This window comes from Solea solea, chromosome 16 (genome assembly GCF_958295425.1).
Source record: "Solea solea chromosome 16, fSolSol10.1, whole genome shotgun sequence".
Classification (NCBI taxonomy): domain Eukaryota; kingdom Metazoa; phylum Chordata; class Actinopteri; order Pleuronectiformes; family Soleidae; genus Solea; species Solea solea.
In genome coordinates this window covers 24549754-24571859 of record NC_081149.1, presented here as the reverse complement: position 1 = coordinate 24571859, position 22106 = coordinate 24549754, and the positions used below count along the sequence as shown (strand labels likewise).

The 22106-nt window shown below is 39.7% G+C and overlaps 2 protein-coding genes and 1 long non-coding RNA gene across 6 annotated transcripts; 1 reads left to right on the top strand and 2 right to left on the bottom strand.

Moving 5' to 3' along the window:
* The first annotated feature begins 648 nt into the window (after positions 1-648).
* Positions 649-8793, top strand: engase (endo-beta-N-acetylglucosaminidase). 3 transcript variants are annotated; one of them, XM_058652873.1, is made up of 14 exons: positions 649-795; positions 2054-2133; positions 2237-2438; positions 2545-2693; positions 2778-2932; positions 3502-3650; positions 3945-4116; positions 4189-4295; positions 5001-5112; positions 5408-5592; positions 5701-5855; positions 6533-6632; positions 6728-6839; positions 7525-8793. In XM_058652873.1, the coding sequence occupies exons 1-14, from the start codon at positions 686-688 to the stop codon at positions 7924-7926; spliced, it is 2190 nt and encodes a 729-aa protein (XP_058508856.1). In that variant the 5' UTR covers positions 649-685; the 3' UTR covers positions 7927-8793. The 3 variants fall into 3 exon arrangements, with proteins under 3 accessions (XP_058508856.1, XP_058508855.1, XP_058508857.1); XM_058652872.1 differs by having other exon boundaries at positions 5405-5592; XM_058652874.1 differs by lacking the exon at positions 649-795 and adding an exon at positions 883-999 and having other exon boundaries at positions 5405-5592.
* Positions 5670-10758, bottom strand: LOC131475054 (uncharacterized). The gene is made up of 3 exons (XR_009242487.1): positions 10674-10758; positions 6531-6817; positions 5670-5811 (listed from the first exon to the last, which is right to left on the bottom strand). It is a non-coding gene; the product is annotated as an uncharacterized LOC131475054 (long non-coding RNA).
* Positions 10759-13623: 2865 nt separating this feature from the next.
* On the bottom strand, positions 13624-21477 carry LOC131475583 (SWI/SNF-related matrix-associated actin-dependent regulator of chromatin subfamily E member 1-like). 2 transcript variants are annotated; one of them, XM_058653805.1, is made up of 11 exons: positions 21401-21477; positions 20833-20891; positions 20167-20210; positions 19485-19583; positions 18093-18185; positions 17323-17454; positions 16963-17134; positions 16677-16849; positions 16486-16587; positions 15793-16102; positions 13624-14986 (listed from the first exon to the last, which is right to left on the bottom strand). In XM_058653805.1, exons 2-11 carry the CDS (start codon positions 20837-20839, stop codon positions 14613-14615), a joined length of 1506 nt encoding a protein of 501 aa, XP_058509788.1. In that variant the 5' UTR covers positions 20840-20891; positions 21401-21477; the 3' UTR covers positions 13624-14612. The 2 variants fall into 2 exon arrangements, with proteins under 2 accessions (XP_058509788.1, XP_058509789.1); XM_058653806.1 differs by having other exon boundaries at positions 18105-18185; positions 21401-21476.
* Between the last annotated feature and the right edge of the window lie 629 nt (positions 21478-22106).

Sequence of the window (22106 nt, the reverse complement as noted above, 5' to 3'; positions counted from 1 at the left end):
TTGCTGCAGTGCAATCACAGCAACATCAATATCTTAGCTTTGCTCTGGTAAACAGAAACCAAAAGACAAAGAAATATAAATATGCAAATCAACCAGGTTAATATGCAAATAGCATACAAGTTGTGCAATGTTGACGTTATCCACTTTTCTTTGCTATATTTGAGCGCCATACTGCTGCAGGAGAAAGCCGCCATCTTTACCTTCCTTGTGCAGAGCCGTGTTGTTGTTCCATGCTTTTCTGCTGGGGGCTAATCTCTACAAAGTAAAAGTCTCTGGTTGTGCACAACAACAAAAGAGTGGTCCCTTTGTCCAGCTGGCCATAGTCCATTCTGTCGCGTAGTTTGTCTGCATGCATTCTGTCAAATAAAAAAATAAATAAAATAAACAAACTCACTAACAACTAAGCTTTATTTCAGCCATCGGTTAGTTCCGACCATTTACTAATTAATTAGTATTTGACGGTCACAAAATAAAGCGAAACCAAACAGGGGTGTTGAACTGTTATTTTAGCAAGTTCTGCTTTTACTTATTTTTTTATGTTTTATTGTTGTTTTGCTTTATATACTGTATATAAAAAAATGCGCTTTTGTTTTGAAGGAATAAAGACGGAAGTAATTTCCTGCCGTTCCGTTGCCGGTGTACGTTACCTTTCTATTTCCTTGTTGGTCTTGACAGTTGTGTGGAAATGGAACTGAAGTTGGATGGAAAAAAACTGCCATTGCGAAGGACACGAGAGGATGGAAAGAATGATGACGATGATGTCGTCGGGAAGAAGAATAGAACTGAAGTCAGACGGTACTGGAGGCTACTTCACTTAGTGCTAAATCAGCACGACGCTTTATCTTACTTTATCTTACTTACTTCGATACCTCACATCCTTAGACCACACTGAAGTTAGCCTCCGATTCGGCAATTAAGGGGAAAGTTAAGGGGAAATCAACTGAACGTGCAGTGCGACTGTTGTCGCTGATTGTCTGTTTTTGTGACACCTCGTTTTGGGTAAGACATGAACTTTGCACCCACTATTGTATTTGTGAAAATGCAATCAAGGAATATACAGTAGACCACTTTGGACCAAAAACCACTATACCTAGACTTCTCAAATCTGGGCTGGATTAATCTACGGACCCCGGAGATTCATAAAAACACAGTCTCTGATTTGTGAAACCTTTATTCTATTTGTGAAAATGCAATAAAGGCACATTTAACTGTTTTTTCAGCATACAGACCATTTTGGACCAGATCCAGATCAAAAACCACTGTACCTAGACTAATTAAATCTAGTGATGAGTGAGTTAGAAACTTGAACTTTCAATAACACAACATTTAAGAGGCTGTTTTTTTTACAGTTGTATTTGTTATGAGTCAAGTCAAGTCAAATTGTATTTATATAGCACATATACAAACGGCTGAGCCGCAACCAAAGTGCTTCACAGAAAGTGCTAAAATACAAAAAGAAAAAAAAAAAGTCTTATAGGCTTTTTTCATGCTAGACATGCACAAGTACAGTAGGACAGTCACAGCTTTAAATAATCAAATGAATGAAGGCTGAGTTCCATTTAGCTTCCTCATTGTCAGGAACCATGCTGGCTCGCTGTCATAATGCACTCATTAGTCAGTTCCAGTCAGTAAGTGGAATCATCAGTGTTGTTAACTTGTTTTGGACATGTCGCAGGCACAGGTATAAACACCAACATGAATGATTGAAATCCGTTTAGCTGACTTAATCAGGCTGATTTGTACAAATTACATTATAAAGCAGATAATATTACTTTTAAGGAGAAAACCATCACTTCCATATTTAATCAATGAAACAACTGTGTTTGCGTGTTCTTTAAAATATATCGTCTTTAAAGCTTTAGTAACAGGCTAAAGGTAAATATACTGCAGTTATTTGGTTACCCACAAAAGAAATCACCTGCCACCCACTTGATAGATATGATAGATATGTGATGTGAGGATGTGTCATAAAAAAGTGAATCAGCGTGTTGTGTTTTTATATGGTCAAAACAAATGAGTCAGTATGAAACTTACCACCTGTTATTTTCCCCAGGGTGGAGTCTTGTTTGGATCAACCAATGGATTCAGACAGTATCCATGAAGTGGTCACGTATACACCGTCACTGCTACCAGGTTAGTGTTATATAATATATCACACCACTTCATCTGTGTTCAAAATGTGCCGCAAACGTTCTTCTTCTTCTTCTTCTACATGTTATTTCCTCTTCTCCACCAGCCAGTCACTACGACGGAGACACCACTGAACCAATCAGCTGTGGTCTTCAGACTCTAGATGAACTGTTGTCATGGAAACGCAGTGAGGCAAACCCCTTTAACGTGGCAGTGGTCCCTCTGGCGCCTCGGGAGCCCCCCCTGGCCGACAGCGCACGTAGGACATTGGTGTCTCAGGACATGATGGGTGGCTACCTCGACGACAGGTATGAGATATATATCGATATATATATATATATATATATATATATATATATATGTATAATGGAACATTTGGTTATTTGGTTAAATACTGTGATATCTGTTATTAAGGTTTCTCCAGGGGACAACTTCAGACGCTCCGTATGCCTTCTACCACTGGCACTACATTGATATTTTCAACTACTTTACACACATCATGGTGACTATTCCTCCTGCTGTGTGGACCAGTGCTGCACACAAACATGGAGTTGTTGTTATAGGTGAGTAAAAGACCTCAGAATAACAGTTTAGTAATCCTTATATTAGATTATATAACCAACTGCTGTGATTGTCCTGCTTTCCAGGGACTTTTATCACAGAGTGGACTGATGGAGCCGCGGCGTGTGAGTCGTTCCTGAAAGACGAGGAGTCGTATCGCGCTGTCGCTGATAAACTCGTCCAGATCAGCCATTATTATGGCTTTGATGGCTGGCTCATTAACATCGAGAATAAACTCAGTGTAAGTAAATGGCTTCTACACCAATGCTCCGCCCCCACTACACTGCAAAAAATGCCTCTGAAAAAACAAGAATATAAATAACCACTATTAGGGGGAAATTACTCGTTTCAAGCAAAATGACCTGCTCGTGCAACAAGAACAAAAGACATTAAAAAAAGGTCAAACTATATTCAGTAACTTCAGCCTTAATAAGTAAATAAGTCCCAAAAATTATGTGATTAGATAAAAACACTGAATTCAAGTTAAATACAATAGTACATATTTTCATTTTTGCAGTGTATACTTTTTGTAATAGGTACTAATATATATATATATGTATATATATATATATATATATATATATATATATATAAACATACATACATATGTATATACATATATATGTTTATATATATATATATATATACTCATATATACAGATTTATGAGATTAAAAGTGGCTTCTGATTGTGCGTAATGCTCATCCTTACAGAGCTAACCACAGCCACACCGTCACCATAATATCATTATTTCTTTACATACCCAGTGCTGGAGTAAAATCAGAGTGCATGTGCTCTCTTCTGCGTGCAGGAGGTCGCAGTGAAGAACACGCCGTTGTTCCTGCGCTATCTGAGCGACCAGATGCACGAGCGAGTGCCCGGCAGCCTGGTCGTGTGGTACGACAGCGTGGTCGAAAACGGACAGCTCAACTGGCAGAACGAACTCAACCAGTCCAACAGGTAGAGACGTCTCTTTTAAGTACCACAGTAGTTCTGTCAAATCAGCTGCCAGTTCAACAAATGGAGGGAAACAAAAGTGGAAAATAGTGAATAAAATATGACATATTTCTGCTGTTCTTATGAAGTTTAAAGAAAACAGAGCAGAATTATTGTTTTAGAACAGACACATGCAATGAGAGGATTATTACAATAGTTGTGACAGCGCTCAACATAATTGGTAACGTTCCATCAACCATCGCAACTAGTAGGAATTTGTCCGTTCATAAGCAATTTAACATTTGGACCTTTTCCTAGGCTGTTTTTTGACGCCTGTGATGGTTTTTTCACCAACTACAACTGGACAGAGGAACACCTGGAGAGGATGAAAGACTACAGTGGACTCGGAGGCCGCGGTGCCGACGTCTACGTCGGGGTAGACGTGTTCGCTCGTGGCAACGTGGTGGGAGGAATGCTGGAAACCAATAAGGTAGGCAACTGTGGAAACGGTTATTAATCTTTTCATTGTTAGGAGATCGCTGACTGTATGTGTCGTCTTCAGTCTCTAGCCGTCATTCGGAAGCACAACTTCTCTGTGGCCATCTTTGCTCCAGGCTGGGTGTACGAGAGCCACGATGATAAGACTGAATTCCGCAAGAATCAGGACACGTGAGAGCGACATCAAATTTACTCTTCTTCTTTTTTTTTGTGATTTCTGCTGCTGAGCGCGTCTTAATCAAAAACAATGACAGAGGTTCTAGTTTGATGATGTCACTGAGCACCATGGACTCATGGGAACTGCTGGACAGAACAAACACCTGTCCATCAGTGACCAGTGCACACTATAAAACTTAAAAACAAAACACACTGGCTAACTAGTAGTAACAAATAGTTCCTTTCCCCCTAAGGGAAGGGTAAGGAAAAACATTTGACTACAGCAGAGGCTCTTAAAGTGGATGACGTCATTAAAAGGTGACCAACATTAAAGGGTCTGTTAGCTTGTGATTTATGGATTTAAATAGTGTTTTTTCTTTTTTTAGATATTTTTAATGCCAAAAAGGTAACATATTATATGTTTAAGATTCAAGATATTTATTGTCATATGTTCAGTTAAAACAGACTGTCACACTGCACAATGAAATTCTTAATTTGCACGTTCCCCATAATCACTACAACAAAGAAGAAAAGTAAACAATTAAAAAAAAAACCAGTATCAGAAAAATATAATTTAAAAAAACTACAATAAAATTTAAGCTAAATGTACAGACTAAAAATATAAACCTATTTAAACTGCAATTGCTTAAGATACTGGCCGTTCATATAGTGAAATAAGGTGAATGGATGGAGATAAGGATGTTCCTTAACTTCCTGCAGGTTCTGGGCTCTTCTCTCGGACTTCCTGTACGTCCACCGTCCAACGTCAGCTCTTCCCTTCATTTCCTCCTTCTGCCAAGGCTTTGGGAAGAGCCTGTACTGGAGAGGACAGGTAATGAACAACATTACAGCTTGTGGAGTTACATCCATTATTGGATCATCATTCGTGTCAGGACTGTGTCACCTTTAATGTCAAGAGTTTTCAGGAGTGAAGCAAGTTGCTTTTGCTTCTACTGTTTATTTTACAACAGAAGTTGAAAGTCTTCATAGTTTTTACCCTAACTGCTTATTTTGCTGTTTGCTGTTATTGTTGCTGCTGTTGCTCCCAGCACATTTGTGTTGTTGCGTTACAGGAGTTTCCCTCGTGTGTTTGCTTATCGCCGTCTCCTTTAATGCGTCTGCAGCAGGAGACGGAGAGAAGCTGGTTCAACCTGTCTGCTCAGGAGATTCAGCCCATGTATTACCACACAGAGCTGGAGGGCCCGGGCTGGCTGAGGAGCCGCGGCTGCCCGGAGGACGCCTGGAACGGAGGCTGCTCGCTGCTGCTCGAAGGCCTCATCCCCGCCTCTCTCACGTCTCAAGTTTCCGCCAAGTGTGTGTTTTCTGTGTTCTTCACGTGGACGGTTGAAAGTGAACCAACAGCACCACCTTTCCCAAACACAGTCGCTCATGCAGTCTCCATGTTTCCTTTGTCTCTCAGGATCTTCTCCCTCCACGTTCCCCTGCCGCCCAAGATCCTGGTGAGCCTCATCTATAAGCCATCTGACGGGATCAGTGTCTCTCTGGAGCTCAAGACTACAGACGCCAGTCTCTGCACAAATACAGACGGGAAGCAAGGAAGCAAGGAATTTAAACGTGAGTTTCTCACGCTCACACATTAATCACTTTCTAATACTTTATACAATTTTAACTATTTCAAACACACGTTGTACACAAGAAGTTCAGTCTACAGTTTATCTTCAAGTCCAATGAGGTAATAATTGCTGACTATTTTGATCGTCATTTAATCGGTTTGAGTGTTTTCTTTCTTTCTGGTGCAGGTTTTCTAATTCCACAACATTTTCTGTCTTATTTACTCCTCTGTGACAGGAAACTGTAATTTTGAGGTTTATCAAGTCACAATTCACATGTCCTTCCCATTTTAAGGCATGTTATGAAGCACACACGTAATTTCTGAATTGAGAAAACAATCTCTAAATAAATTAACCAATAAAGAAAACAATCTTTAGATTCCAACCTCACCAGCTCTAATACTGAAAACTGCTGGTCATTGGGCTGAAATATACACGTTTCTGTAGTTATGAAGGTTTGCTGAGATCAAGCTGAAGCACACTGTAGACACATGAGAGGTTAAGGGTAAGAATATAGAAATAGTCAGGCTTAGGGTTCCAGTATAGTCCTGGAATATCTCATAGATATGACTTGATACTTGGCTGCCTCATAGACGTGAAACCAGAACACACTGTATATTTATTTTGAACTATTGCCAAACATTAACTGTTAAATGTTTTTTTTTTTTTTAATGCTCACAGTTGACAGTGTGCATCCGAAGGTTTTGGATCATGGACACCAGCTGGCCAGTCAGTTCTCTCAGCTTTGTGGCAGCTTGAATCCAGATGGCTGGACTGTCAGGTAAAACACGGCAAACAGGGTTCAGGGTTCAAATGAGCAGATTAGACTGTGACGTAGAGTCTCTCTCTCTCTCTCTCTTCATGTCACCGGAACAGGTGTTTGCAGCTGGAGCTTCGAGGCTGTACTCTGAGAGAAGTCTGTGTCAGCATCCAGAGGAAGGGAGAGGCTCGGGACACGGCTTTCACCTGCAGGGTGGGAGAGATCATGGTGAGACAGTGGCTCGTTCTCTTCCACAGAGGTCACCAGTTGTTATGCTGCCAGAAAATATATGAGGGGCTTCCTGGGTTTCTCCTTCTTAACCTGTCATGTGTCTCTCTTTGACCATAAACTACTCTAAAGTGATTTATAGCCACACCCACATCACTCCATTTCAATTAAAAGGAGTAAAATGACATAAATTCTGCTTTGAATACACCTGCCATCCACATTAGTCAGGAACTGAGACCTTTGATGATGTCACATCAGCTCCATGATCACTTATGTTTTACCTTCACCTTGGCGTCTGTCTCATTAACGATAATAATAATAATAATAATAATAATAATAATAATGGTTTATCAGTCTTTTCTCAGAATTGAACCCGTCTTCTACTAGAAACCTTCCTAGAATTAGCAGCAGTGGGCAGCCAGCCACCCCGTGGCCACGTGGAAAGGGAACTTGGCTTGTAAACGGAGGGTTGCAAGCCTCCGGTTACTGAGACCAAGCAAAAGAGGAGAGAGTCAGATTCCCTTTATAAAGTGGCACACACATGCCCAGTTTACTGTCTTTTAAGCCTCGTTAATCATCTGGATGCAGAATGGTTCACTGAAAATGTCATTTTTGCTCTCCGAGTGCATTTTTCTTGTTAAATACAAGTCATTTCTGTCTGTCTGTGTCTTGTTTTCTCATCAAGCTCCTGGATGCAGCCACTCTGCACGTTCCCTCCGACGTGGTTAAGGGCTTGTGTATTTATGACGTGGTGTGGCTGCGCGGTGCCGCTTCCTCCACCTCGTCCACCTCGTCCAGCCTGCACCTCACCGCCACTCTGCGCTGGGATTATCCCACTGAGCTGGTGCGATACTTCAGGGTGTACTGGCGACGGTTGAGAGGACCCAATCCACGAGTCCCTCCAGGTCAGCTGGTTCTGCTGGGACGGGCGTATTCTAATCTGTACAGGGTCGCAGAGCTGGCGGTGCCAGAGCCGGCTGGTTTACTGGAGCTGGTGGTGGAGCCAGTGAACAGGAAGGGCTTCCTGGTCCCAGAGAGCCAGTGGGGACGAAGAAGCTTCAGCTACACGGGGGGCGTCACAGAATGACTTTGCAGAAATGTGATCACATGGTGCTTCACCTGCTCACGTATGACAAAAAATGTTAATTGGGAATGCTGAGTCAGGTTGTTTTAGTTTGTGTGTGAGAACCCAATATTCTTGTTCCCCTGAACCCAGATTTCCAATTCAGAAATTCAGAGCAACATCACATCACACCCTGAGATATGATATGATGACTATTAACCATTAGTAAATCCGTGGTACACAGGGTATTAAGCTATTGCTAACAATGGCTAACCTGAGATATGTTTGCATCTATGGTTTTTTCCAACTCCAACCATCGGTCTACAAACTTTCAGGGATGAAACATAAACTACTGGTCCACAGATCAGTGTCTGTTTGCATCTGAAAAACCTATCAAACACCAAATAATTAAAACACGTTTGTCTGTGTGACACGTGAGCATTCATTCTAACTAAATCAGCCAAACAAGCCTCTCCAGTATATTGTATAACCAGGCCTGACATTTACATTAACACTGTATCTGTCTCTGATATTTATATTTGCACCTAATACTCACTTTTGTATGTAGGAAATACAATTATCCACAACATTAGAACTGTTAACTGCTTCCAATGCTGTGGCAGATTAAAGTATATGAAGCTTGTTTTGATATACTAATAATAATAATAATAAAAAATCATAAATACTATAACGTAAATCTTATTGTTGTTACAATTATTCTCATGGTTTGAACAAGTCTGACTAATAACTGAAGATATGAACACATTATTACCTCAAACAGTGACCAGGATCTTCATTTACCTCAACTGTTAGATAATTGACCATGTTTGCATCAGGAAGATGGAATTCCTTCATATTCACATGTTTAATAAACCAAATTATTGAGTTTAACCAATGTCTATGATGAATTATCTCAAAATCTCTCTTAAAAGATTAATGGGTGCTTTAAAAAGCACTTTCTGAGCAAAAAACAAACAAACACCCTCTCATTTGAGCACATCAGCTTTCGATCTCCATGTTATAAAAACATGAAATGGAATAATAAAAGTTTAGCATCACATCTGTGCTGCTAAACTGCACTGTTTTCATCTAAAAAGCTGCAATGTATCTCTAAAAATACTGCCCCTGTTGGTCAGAAGGAGGAAAAACAATTACAAATGATGATACATTTTTATTTATTTATTTATTTCAAAAAGAAGCATGAAAAGTGACTGAAGATCATGTTGTAACTCTGTTACTGTAAGCAGTTGTGTGGTGTCATCAGGGTCATAAGAACTGAGCTGACTACAAACTTTAACTTTTAAACATTATAGTATGAAAGTGACTAGACTTAGACTTAGACTTCCTTTTATTGTCATTGCACAGAAAACACAGCAGTGAAAACTGGCAACGAAATTACGTTGCTTGGCAAGCAGATAAAAAACCAACACATAGCATTGAATTGAGGTAGATTATTATAGATTATTATTATAGACTAACATGTGGTATGAATATTTTCTTATTCTAGAAAAGTTTAAATAAAACACAACAGCAGCCATTTTAACAAGTCAGAGCAGTGATATTGTTTCCAGGATTTAATAGATGTTAATCTTATAACAGAAAAAACACAACACAATGTGTAAATTCACAATGAAAATCTGTTGTGTTTTATAGTAAAATTGATATAGATACGCAGCCCTCTTAAGTTATTAAGTTATGTTTTACTATGAAATTACTACTGTGAAATAACACCAAAAAAACTGTAAAGTTACAGTAATTTACTATAAAGTAATTCAACTGTAATTGACTGTAAATATGTAACCTGGTTATACTTTAACCCTTGACCTTACATGTAAATATGATGATATAAACTCAAAGGTCTGGGATGACCACACTGAATACATTTTAAAAAGAAGAACATGCAGTGTACTCAGTTTGAGGTTTAAAGAGGACACAGTTATGAATAGCGTGAACTACATAACTGATATCTCTTTAGCTATGGAAAGTGATTGACTTCACACACAGTTGGACTTTCTTTTCCTGTCAAATTATTATTTAACAAAATTTAAAGAACAATGTACAATATGTAAAATGTTTCCCCAACCAAAATAATGAAATAAAATATACAACTAAAAGTAGCCTCCTGACTAAAAGGACTATGCAACGATGAAATGTATTTACTGCAACTATGGAAATGTGACTAGTGTAAGGACAAGAAATAATAACAGAATAAGCTACACACCCCTCCTATATTTGTTTCAAGTTATTTAATTTAAAATGTTAAGAGGTAATAATGTCCAGTCTTTTTATGTATTGTATATGTATTGTTCTGTGTAGCAGTGTAGCTCACAAAGTTGTGTCTGTGCTCCAGTTTCTGTGATAAGGAGCAGCACATACAGAGAGGTGTGCTTTCTCCTTTTGGCCACAAGGTGGAGTATCTGCTAAAGTGAGCACTGCTCGGGTGTAAACAAGCACACGGTTTCCTCCCGGTTCCATAGCTATAGCAGCGCGCCAGATACATTTATGTTATCATTTTTTTCAGTGTGAGAAATACAATGTTTGACGGGAGTGCGTCACAAAAAGACCAAAAAGCGTGACTCTCACGCTCAGTGGTGGTTTTACATTGTGAATTTACACATTGTTGTAAACAACAGCCACGATTCTCTGTGATAAGCTAGCTAGCTGCTAACTAGCCAGTAGAACACATCACAAAGTGCTAAAAATAATACATATCTATATATCTACATATCCAATCCATAACAGGTTAACAGACACAAGGTATACAGACTTACCTAATGTGAAACGGTGACTGTGAGACTCACCACCATGGAAAGTCCACCGCTAGTAATATTTCCGCTAACTTACACGACGCTTCTCAGATCAGAAAGAAGCGCGCGACACACTCACGTGCATACCAGATGCCGCCTGGTGGACTTGACCGCAAACTGCCTGAAACTGCTGGAAACCGATGGAAACCATAACAAAACAGTGAAATCGAATATATTGGTGCCTGATACCAGTTTAAATTGAAATATATAATTCATCTCTAGTGTTTTACTATTTGAAGTACTTGTTTAGTACTACAGCTAGCTTATGTAGACGTTTTAGATATAATATAAGATGATCATTTAAATACATCCCAAAACAAAAATAATACAGTAATCCTCACTAATACACACAGTCATTTGTTCTGAAACAGTTATTTTACATTACAGGTGTTTGACTCAGCACTTAATTTTATATTAATAATATGAAGTCTGAATCCAGAATTTGATTGACAGGTTTGATCCATGCAGTGACGACGTGCAGTGACGTCATCGTCAGAGACAAGTGCGAGTTTTGATTTAAATATCAACACTGACTTTTTACTTTTTCCCTGAGATTTTCAACACGAACACGAAATTCAACAACTTTTGGAACTGACAAGCGACAAAGAAGAACAACAACTACCTTCAACATGAGACTGGTGAGTTTTGTTGTTTTATTTTCCTCCGACAAGATATTTTAATGTTTGTGAGCAGCATATGCTATACATGCTATATAAAGCATTAATTGAATAGTAGATTTTGGGGTACAATGAATTTATTAATGAAGGCTTTCTTTATTGTGGCCCTAAAAATACCCAAATACATGATCTTATTTTAAAGTTACTATTAAAATAATTTTGGACTTGCTTTGAAAATAATTATTTGACTTTTTGTCTGAATGTTATTTTCTGTAATAGTTTATGAGAAGGCATTTTTGAAAGACACTGAAAAAGCAAAAGGTCAAATCAAGTGATTAAAAATGTGTGGGCCTTGTTCCCCTGGTGGCCTACGCAGGTACTGCAGGTGGGGTCATCAAAATAAACAGAATGATTTTCAGTTATCAGATTTCTAATGAAGCTTCCAAAAAGTGTACAAACATTTATGACCAATTATTAAAGTTACAAAAAACTTACTAAATTAAGTTAATCCGACTATATCCTGCACTCAACAAGCACACAAAAAGTAAATGTATAGTTATATTTGCTTACATTTTAAAAGGCAGTTTCCAAGATATTTTTAAACTTTATCAAGTTTAGGGATCTATTTTTTTTATATATAGATATGCAGATGCCTGCTTCAAAGTACAAATATTAGCCAGTCATTGTGTCGTGGGCAGCAAACTGTCGACTACAACATGTTAAGTGTATAAAATCTTAACTTGGCGTTTTCATGTTATTCACTTTGTGCATGACTCTTTAAACATACTGACCTTTAATGTCAGGACTTATTATCCTGGGGTCAGCAATTTATCATCAAGTAAAGAGATGATTAAAATGAAAGTCTGTTTTTGTAATATTCAAAGAAATCAGAGATTTCTCCATGATTCAAAGAAAAGGATTTCAAAATAAGAGGTGGTGACAAAAAAAAAAGACCACAACAGTTACCAGCTGACTGAGAAATCACCTTTATTTGGATTGATTAGATCAGACAGTACAAAAAAAGATGCAAAAAAAGGAGGCTTATTACTAAAAACTGTCCAATTCAAGTAAGAAAATAGTCCTTTAAATACTGAAGTGACTGAGGTTACATTTGATGAGGATCACCTGTGACCATTTCTCTGCTCTCTGCGATGCAGGATTATGTCATCCAAAGAAGTAATGTTCTAAAAGAAATATAACCAAGCCTCACGGTCGTACATCGATGTGATAAATACGAGACAAAGATTCAGATTTTAAAATGAAATGTTGCTGAAAAGCACATGTTTTATGTTTATTCAGCACAAAATGGGATTTTTGCCCATGTTTAAATTTCAAATTGAACAGTTTCCCTTGGACTTCAGTTACTGTTCAGACACACAGGACAAACTGAAGGTTGCCGTTTAGTAGAATTATGCAGAGTTAGGGTGCACAAATAATTAAAAAACCAGGAAGTTTCCATTGCTTCCATAACAAAACACCTGTAATGGCATCAGATTCAATGTGTACACATTTATATACAAAAGCTGAATAATGTTCCAAAAGAGTCTGAAAAAAAAGAAACACACAAAGTAGAACTACCAGTAGTTGTTTAGCAAATCAAAGTAAAAAAAGAATTAAAGGTGGGGTCTTTCCATGCAGTGTCGTCTTTCATCAGCAGAGAAGTCAAACTCACAAGGTGAAATATTACTGAGGAACAACCATCGTGATCTCGTTTCAGCCACAAACACGGGCTGATTTAAAGGTTTATACACCAGGACTGAGGAATATACACGTGTTTGTGTGTGTTTTGTTTTTAAAAACGACAACCATGCCGTCTCCCTACGACTAATCACTTCACCCCAGTCTCTGACATGCGCATCACGGACGAGTAACAGAAGAAATGCACACGAGCCGCCGCCGCCTCACAGTAGCACGCACATGTCGAATTATCCGTCGAGAGGAAAACAGTCGGCAACTCATTTTGCCAAATGATGATTGGTGATGTTCACTTCTCGCCTCTGACGGGAAAACGTAAAGATTCTCTGCCTTTTCTTCTGTCACACATGTCAGTTTTGAGCCGTTGTTTGATTTTAGTTTAGAGATGCGGCGTGAGCGTCAGAAATATGTTGCGGCTGCGGAACTAAAAACTGTTTTCATTGAGCATATTGTGGCAGTTTCATAAACCATGATTAAACATGAAATCAATAATGAAAATAAAGGTCAGTTACAGCAGACGGTGACAAAATGGCCTCTGAGTTTAACGTGAGTTTAACTACTGATGCTGAGAATGTGAAGCAGACTAAGGTGTTATTGCTGACTGTCTGCAGGTGTTTTAAGCTAAAAAATATGAATGGTACAATATCAAATGTCACTTGCTGATCATTTCTGGTCAAACTACTTCAAAAGGAGACGTATACAAGTAAAGAGAAATCCTCCATTCACCTCGGTTGGTCCAGACATATGAAGCTAGATACAGTAATTCAAATGAAATGTACGTTAACTTATTTGTTGACCTTTACTAAGAGACTCTCAACCATCAGCTGCTGCAGCTGCTCCCTCTGAGGCCCAGTTCAGACGTGGCATTAAACATCTCCAGGGATAAAATCACAAGTGGTCACCAATCAACACGTGGCATCACAGTCAAAAAAGTGTGAGTCCGACCAAAACCAGACTTTTACAATACACGCAAACATGCTAGTTGGAGTCAAAATGTCAGTCAGACCAACACGCCCAGATTAAGTGGTTGGTACTATAAACTACAGGTTCTCTACCTATGGTCCACAGTGACTGGGTCTGTGATAGGGAAACAAAGCCAGTATTCAAAAGATAACAGTAAGAAAAACACGGCTAAACCCTGGAGGTGTGGATTTAATACTTAATGAAATATTTTAAAGTTAAAGTACGGTACAAAAACAGCGATTGATGCTTGACATGACATCAACGAGTCACCAGCTGCAACTCTTTTGGCCTGTGACAGAAAATGTCTGAAACTAACAAGCTGCAAATGACCATATCGCCACCTAGTGGAGTGGAGTTGGACATAAATTCATTACCCACAAGCGTAGCTCGACTGATCTGTGCATGGAAACGCACAGACCGCATCTCCACACGTGTGTTCAGCGACGACCCTGCTCTATGTGCACGTACAAACACGTCATTTTCTGTTCCCAGAGTTTTCTGTTGGTCTAATGATGACACGTCATGTCAACGACAGCTTGTGATGGTTTCACCAGAGACGGCTGTGAACACCAGGTCTGAACTGGACTTCACTGTTTCTACACCTGCTGCTCCATCCAGAGACGACTTCTTACATGTCATACTGTTGGCTGCTTTGGTTTGAGGGCAGTAGTGGTGGTGGAGGAGGGGCTGGTTCTTCTGAGGCAGGCGGAGGAGGAGGCGGTGCTGTGGACCCGTTAGAGTTAGCAGCACTGGGGTTAGCTTCCTGTGCCGCTGGAGGCTCTGGGGCAGCAACTGCGGGGCTGCTGTCGGCGGGTGGAGGCGGCATGCTGTTGCTGTTGTCGTCACTGGGGATGCTGCTGCCGCTGCTGCTGCTGGGTGTGCTGCTCTCCCTGGGAGGCTCGGGGGGAGGGGTTGCTTTATCAGAGGCAGACGAGGGAGGTTCAGACGGAGGAGGTGGAGTGGGATGAGTTTCGGATGAGGGTTCGGCAGGCGCTGCTTTATCTGAAGAAAGAACGAGAAAGAGGGTTATATTTCTTACATTTTTCAAAGGAGAGTAAACACTGAAGGCAAATGACTACATTTCCATTTCTAGTAGAGACGTTTTGCTTTAATGTTTTTCCTCCACAAACATAATCAAACATAAGAAAAACAAAGATAACTGGAGACCAGTGACAACGTTGTACCACTGCTGAACTGCTGTTCACACAGAACCCTTCTACACTTAAGTGGTGACCACAGGTTGCGTGTTCAAATCCCGTCAGTGTCACAATTCTTAGGGCAACATACATAAACATGTGACCTGTGAGTGTGACTATCACAAATTCTCACAAGCCTCTGTTGCTCATATTGGCAAGTGCAGACTCAGTGGGAGTGAAGTAAATATCATCATTTTGAGGTTTAATAAACACCATCAATAGCATTTTTTTTTTTTAATATTCTGATCCAAACAATTTATTCACCAAGAAAATAATACAGTTATTGCTAATCAATAACAATCTTTCAATGACTCATTCACAAACATACATCAACTTCACTCATAATCACCTTCTTTCACTCTGGGCTTCAAAATAAGAGCAACAACAACTTCCTATATTAAGGGTATTCACTTTGGTTTACAATACAAGTCGAATAAAAGTTGTTGTTTTTTAGATTTAGTTTATTTTTGTCTGTTATAGCTATAATTCATTTTGTTATAATTGTTTACTGCATATTACGCTTTTATTTGTTGTAATATCGTCATTGCAATATTCAGCAGCATTATTGCATATTGCATGATTTCTTATTCATGAATTATCATCACACAGTACCTGTTGCTCCAGGTGGGGGCATGTCCTCCTCCTTGGTCCCTGAGGTGGGGTTAGCCGTGTTTGTAGCATTAGCATTCTGCTCTGCAGCTTTGTTAGCAGCAGCAGCTTCCTCATCCTGCTGCTGTTGTTGTTGTTGTTGTTGTTGTTGTTGTTGTTGCTGCTGCTGCTGCTGCGCCTGCTGAGCGGCTTTCTCCGCCTGCTCTGCTGCCTCACGCTCCCTCTCCTCTGCCCGGCGTCTGGCCGCCTCCTCAGCAGCAGCCATCTCAGCGGCGAGCTTCTCCATGTCCACCTCAACTTTCTGGCTGCACAGCTGGAGACACAAACACACAGCCTTTTGAAAAGAGAATCAAGGTTTTTCTCGAGGGTTGACAAATGTATTCATTCCTACTGAACAATACTGTGATACACAACTTGACCACTGTACAGGTGCAATGACAATGAATGCAACAACAGACAACAACATTGGCGGGTATTGAAGAAACACTGACCGCAAGAAAGTGACATTTATCTGTTGCCCAATCAGCTGACAACCTGACCTTACTGTACTATTTTACTCTGGTACCCTGAGGGAAGGATGCCAAGAAAGGAACTGTAAGGGCTGATTATTTTGGTACCATTACTTATGGAAAAACAACATTTTACTCTACATTATTCTCTTTTATGTTAAATGACTATTATGTGAAAAAGTCCTACCCGTTTTAATTCAGAGTTGAAGGAGTCCGTCGTCTCCAGGAAACGCCTTTTCTTGTCTTGGTGGCGATCCTCGATCTGCAGAAGCTCGGCCTCCAGCTTCCTCTGAAATTGACAACAAATGCTGAATGTTGATGCACAGTCACATCAACATGAAGGCTCCTTTCAGTTCACAGATCACAACAGAGACCTACCTGGTGAACCATAAGAGACTGGACCTGCCTCTTGAGGACCTGCATGCGGGCTGTGGTGACCACTGAGCGGACATCGGGCACCACAAACTCACTGAGGATGTCGCTGATGAGCCGGTGGTTCCTCTGGAAGCGAGCGGCTGCTGTGTGCTTCACTGAAAAACCGTCATCGTAGTCTGGACAGAGGAGGGTGAGAGTTAACTTCTTCCCTCACGGTTGTCCGGTAAATGTTACTTATACATGCTCTAAAATGCATTCGAGCTCTTTGACTTGTCTAAAAAAAACTCACCATCAGGGTCTTCAGCAGGCTGAATGCTCATATATGGGTCGCCTTTGTCTAAACGGCTCTGCCTCTGCCTGCTCTCCTCCTCCATGGCGGCTTCAGCCCGGTTCTTCGCGTTGACGTAAGCCAGGTAGGCTGGAGAGTTATGGTAGGCCTTCAGAGAGTCATTATACTCAATCTGAGAGAAGAGAGAAAAAGAAAACAAGCTGAGCAATATGACTTATGGTGCTAGAACACTTAGAATACGCTTAGAATACGTGGTGAGATCCACTAAAAACCATATTAAGAACCATATTAATCTCTTTAAAAATTAGAGATTAACCCAAAAAGGGTCTAATTATGAAATATTTTACACCTACGACTCACCTTCTCCGCTTCGTACTCGTTCAGGTAGTCCTGCTTCTCTTCGTCAGTCAGGTCCCTCCACATCCCTCCGATAATTTTGCCAATCTCCCACAGCTTCAGGTCTGGGTTGGAGGCCTTCACCTGGTCCCATACCTTTGCACGTTGCACACAAACGCAAGACGCAACCATGTGCACAAGCAGAGGCGTTGCCCGGCCAACACACACACACACACACACACACAAGCACGCACACACACACACACAAAATACATGGTCATTGCGGGCCAAGTGCAGTGAATAAAGTTACTACAAGGTAACTACAAGACGGTGAAGGAAATGAAGGTGGGGAAAAAGGTGAAATAATGTATATAATTGATATCTCTACTGGACAGAATTATTAACTAGCACAATCTTAACCCTTGCAAAAGCAGGAATGTAGAGAATGAAAGATTTCTAAAGAGGGTTTTTATGTCAGAATGAATGTTAAGAGTAGATTTTATGTTGAAGCAGAATTATGGGTGCAACAGTAGCGAAGCTTGGAAGACAGGGAGGAAAATAAAGGTGCAGGAGCAGATCATGCTTGCACATGCTTGTTATTTCTTTTTTTAGTGCTGACAAACAGTGGAGGCTACTGTAAGATATCGGGACAACAGAGTGGAAAGTCTCCACTAGATGGCTGAGGTGGTGGTGAGGCTTCATGGCTTGGCTGTCTCCCACCCTCAAACCGCTGCACCTTTTCAGGGAATGGGAGGACAAGCAGTAAAAGCAGACACCGTGGATGGGTGTCTTACCTTCCTGCTTACCTTCCGGCTGTACCGCATGTAAGGCATCAGTGGCTTGTCTGGTGGCTTGGGAGGTTTTGGAACTGTGATGCCTGTGGAGTTCTGTACGAGGGGGGAGAGAAAGGAGGAACAAAAGGGGAGAAGTGTGAGTATAAATGTAAATCAAACTGTCAACACCGACTGGATAAACATCTGGTCATGGCAAACATGTATACATGACGATTCACTACATGCAAGTTGCCCTGAATGCTTACCTAAAACCAGACAAAAGCATTAATCATGCACATCCACCCATTTACATGCATGTTTACATGAATCAATTTCAGCAACCAAAACTCAAATGGCTTGAACTCAGGCTGGGCGATAAAATTACCTGCAAAAACTATTATAAACAACAAAAACCAACTCCAAAAACGTTTGGTGAGAATGTGAAGATGAGTGGCCATGGGAGTCAAACAGCTGCACAACATGAGGACACTTTGGCAAAGAGATGTCACAACATCTGCAATCGGGATATAGCGTTTATAGAAGGAAACTCACTGGAATGATAATAATCACAAAATTTCCTGACAAATGTAAGACACACGCCAACATTACCATGATCACACCATCACAGTATGAAGCGTGAAGGGCCCTAACTTTGATAGCATGCACACACGCCCCCCATGTGGTAGTTAGAATGTCAAATCAAATCAAAAAGATTCAAAAAATGCCAGCAACTAAAAGCAATATGTTGATTTAAAAAAACAAAAAAACTATTGTCTGTGATGAAAGCCCTTTTTTGGAATTTTGTAATCTTTAAACAATGAAGGTTACACATTGTGTGTTTATCATGTAACTGATTATAATGTCCTCAAACAATAGCCTTTGATTGAAACTGAAAAATATTGATGAACATGATAACCATATTTTCTGCAATATCACTCAGCCAGAGCTTGTGGGATTTTATTTGTTTTGGGGTTTTTTTTAAAGTTAAAGTTACTTTCATGACAACAGCCATTTCGGTTTTATGGCCATGAACTTGAGAAACACCACAAAATGAAGACTGTCAGTTTTTCCACAGCACTTGAACAATGGGGAAATAATGGTGTATGTTTTAACTGTACCTAATAATTGTGATATAAAACCTTATTTAAGCTTTAGGTCCTCAAAACTCCCCTTTCAACTTAATCTCTTACTTACCACTGTCATTACCCCTGTAATCTACAATAATACTAATCCTACTCTGATTCCATTGATAAGAGCTATAAAATAACCCCCACAAATATGAGACTTTACAAACACTGATGACTTTCCAGGTTTTCCTCATACCTGTGTATTTAGTCCACGACATTGTCTTTCCCACCCTCCCTCTCACCCTAAAACCCCACACCCTTTTCCCTCCCTCCATCAATTCATTACCCTGCCGGAGCCTCCGGTGCTCCCTCCCAGGCGGAGGTTGTTGTAGGCCAGATGGCTGTAAGGGTTGTAGCCCACAAACCCAGGGGTGGAAGGCAATTGCTGATGAAAGACAAATGAGACAAAACACGAATGAGAAATGGCTCACAAACAGGGGAAGAGGGATTGACAGAAATAAGTGAAACGGGAGGGGAAACGTGAAAATATATGTTGGATTTTCTTTCGCTTGTTTGTTTCCATGAGATCTTCATGCAAGCCAAAAAAAAGAAAGAAAAACAACTGTGCAGCAGGCTATTATTCTGAATGAGGGCACAACATGTGAATGTTGTGTGTAAACCAGGACCTCCAGTTGCATTATTTAACCATATTAATGTACAGGTGCACCTTACACCATAATGTGCCCCACTGCTGAATGTAAGGAAATGAAACCTAGAAACCAATCATGCCGATTCCTTTTCTGCATGCAAGTGTACTCATATTCAAAGTGCTAAACTTCATCATAATACTCCATACTCCATTTGTGGAACTTCTCTGTCCTTCAGAGAAACAAACCAAAGAATTATAAATAAGTGGGTAAAGAGTGAAAGATAGCAACGATAAAGACAAAACGGTCCAAAAACAGTTAATTTAAATTTACTAATGTGGGCCATGGCCACAAACACTGGAATTAGCTCTTCATACTTACTGCTGTTGGGGCTGGGGGAGGGGGAGGGGCATAGGATGGCCGTTCTGCACAAGAAAGAAAAAATGTAAGCATAAGTCGGCTATTACATCAATCTTATGTTAACTTCCTTTTTTGGGTTTTTCACTTAATATTTTAACTTCATAAAAACAATACTAAGGGAAACTGGACCCATTACCATAACAGCCTTATTTAAAAATAGAAATACAATAAAAAAAGTATACAAAGGTTTGCAAGCCTCCTTTTTACAGTTTACGGGTAATATCAGATAAATTAGATAGACAAAAACAGATTGGCAATGCTCCATTTGATCACTGAATACTGACAGTTTCATGATGTATATTTTTGCATTTATTTATCTGTCTATCACTTAGTATGATAAATGTGCTGCTGCATGATTTGCACCTCTTGAAGTTTTCAATGTTAACATAAAGGTTATACAAATAATGATAGAAACACTGGTTTACAAGAGCAGTTGCTGCATCTGCCACAGAGAAATTGGCCTTTTCTTCTATGGCCTCACTCAGGTTAGAGCTTTGAATGAACGTATGGTAATACGTTTAAAATTCACTTGCAACAAATATAGCCAATGCATTATTACATCTTTCACCCATTAATGAGTAATTTGAAGCATTTTATGTTCACCACAGTTAAAAAGAGTGTACTTACTTGACATCGTGGCTGCAGACTCGTGAAGAGCGGATCAATCTATTCTCATATTGTTTCACCTAAACACAAACCATATGCATTTATGTTAATAAATCAGCCACAAATAAACGAGTTAGTACAAAGTAAGGAACATTGACCCAGTAAAAGACCCAGAAATGGACTGAATATTCATCAATGACAACAACGGCAGACGGGGCCTAAAACTAGCTTACCAGGCCTGGCCTATTAGCCAAACCTGTTAACACAAAAGAACGTTAAGCCCACAATAATGTTGTTACTATAATTTCGTAAAATGTTTTTTATTACTTTAATTTTAGAACAACAGTGCATTTGGACACAGCACGAGTTCGAACATACGGATGTAAAGTGTTTGAATTAACCTCGCTGTTGACGCTACACTAAACGGACGAGGACCAGTTCAAGCTAGCTTCATACAACATGAATTTAGCGACCCATACGAGCTACATGTATTAAAGGAAAACATTGAAGTGATTTAACACCAAATTCTACACAATTCCAAATTAACTTTTTATTGAAATTATCATGAAATCAATGTAAAAGTACTCACTCTACAGTCCTTTGTTCCCGGTGTTGGGGCCGCTTCATCCGCCTTTCTTGCGCAGACCGGAAGCGTTGGCTTTTTTCCGGCGGAAGTGACCCTTTCACATAAAAAGCATACAATAAAAGTATAAAAAATATAAAATTAATAAATACATTTAAGAGGGAGTTCCAGTTTAAATAAATAGATAAACAATGTCAAAAAAAATCAAAAACGTGCAGCAATTCATTACATTTATCCTTCTTACGATGACAATTAAAGGCATGGTGAATCTTGAATTTCTTAAACGTGGATTATTTGTGTATAAAATAATATTATGTAAATGAGTGAGCCTTTTTCTAAAGATTGATTATCAAACTGTAGAGTAGCACCTCATTTTAAAGTCCTGCTTTAAAAGGGGCCTAATAATCAGTCAGACATCTTATACAGACACTTTACTGTATGTACTGAAACATAGCACAAGGTAAAATACCTGATTAAAGCCATTCCTCACAGCTGTGATATTCATTTGTCTAATTTCTTTTACTGTGTTTTCCCCATTTCTTACTTTTCCCATTGAGGATTTTGTGGTCAGGGAAAAAGTGCCAGTCAGCAGGTTTTATTTCCTCCCTCGTCATGTAAAGGATTTATGAAACATCTTACTGCAACTGCAGTAACCCTAAAAGAAGGGTAAGAAAACTTCCTTTGTCTTGTTTTAACATGTTTCAAATGAATT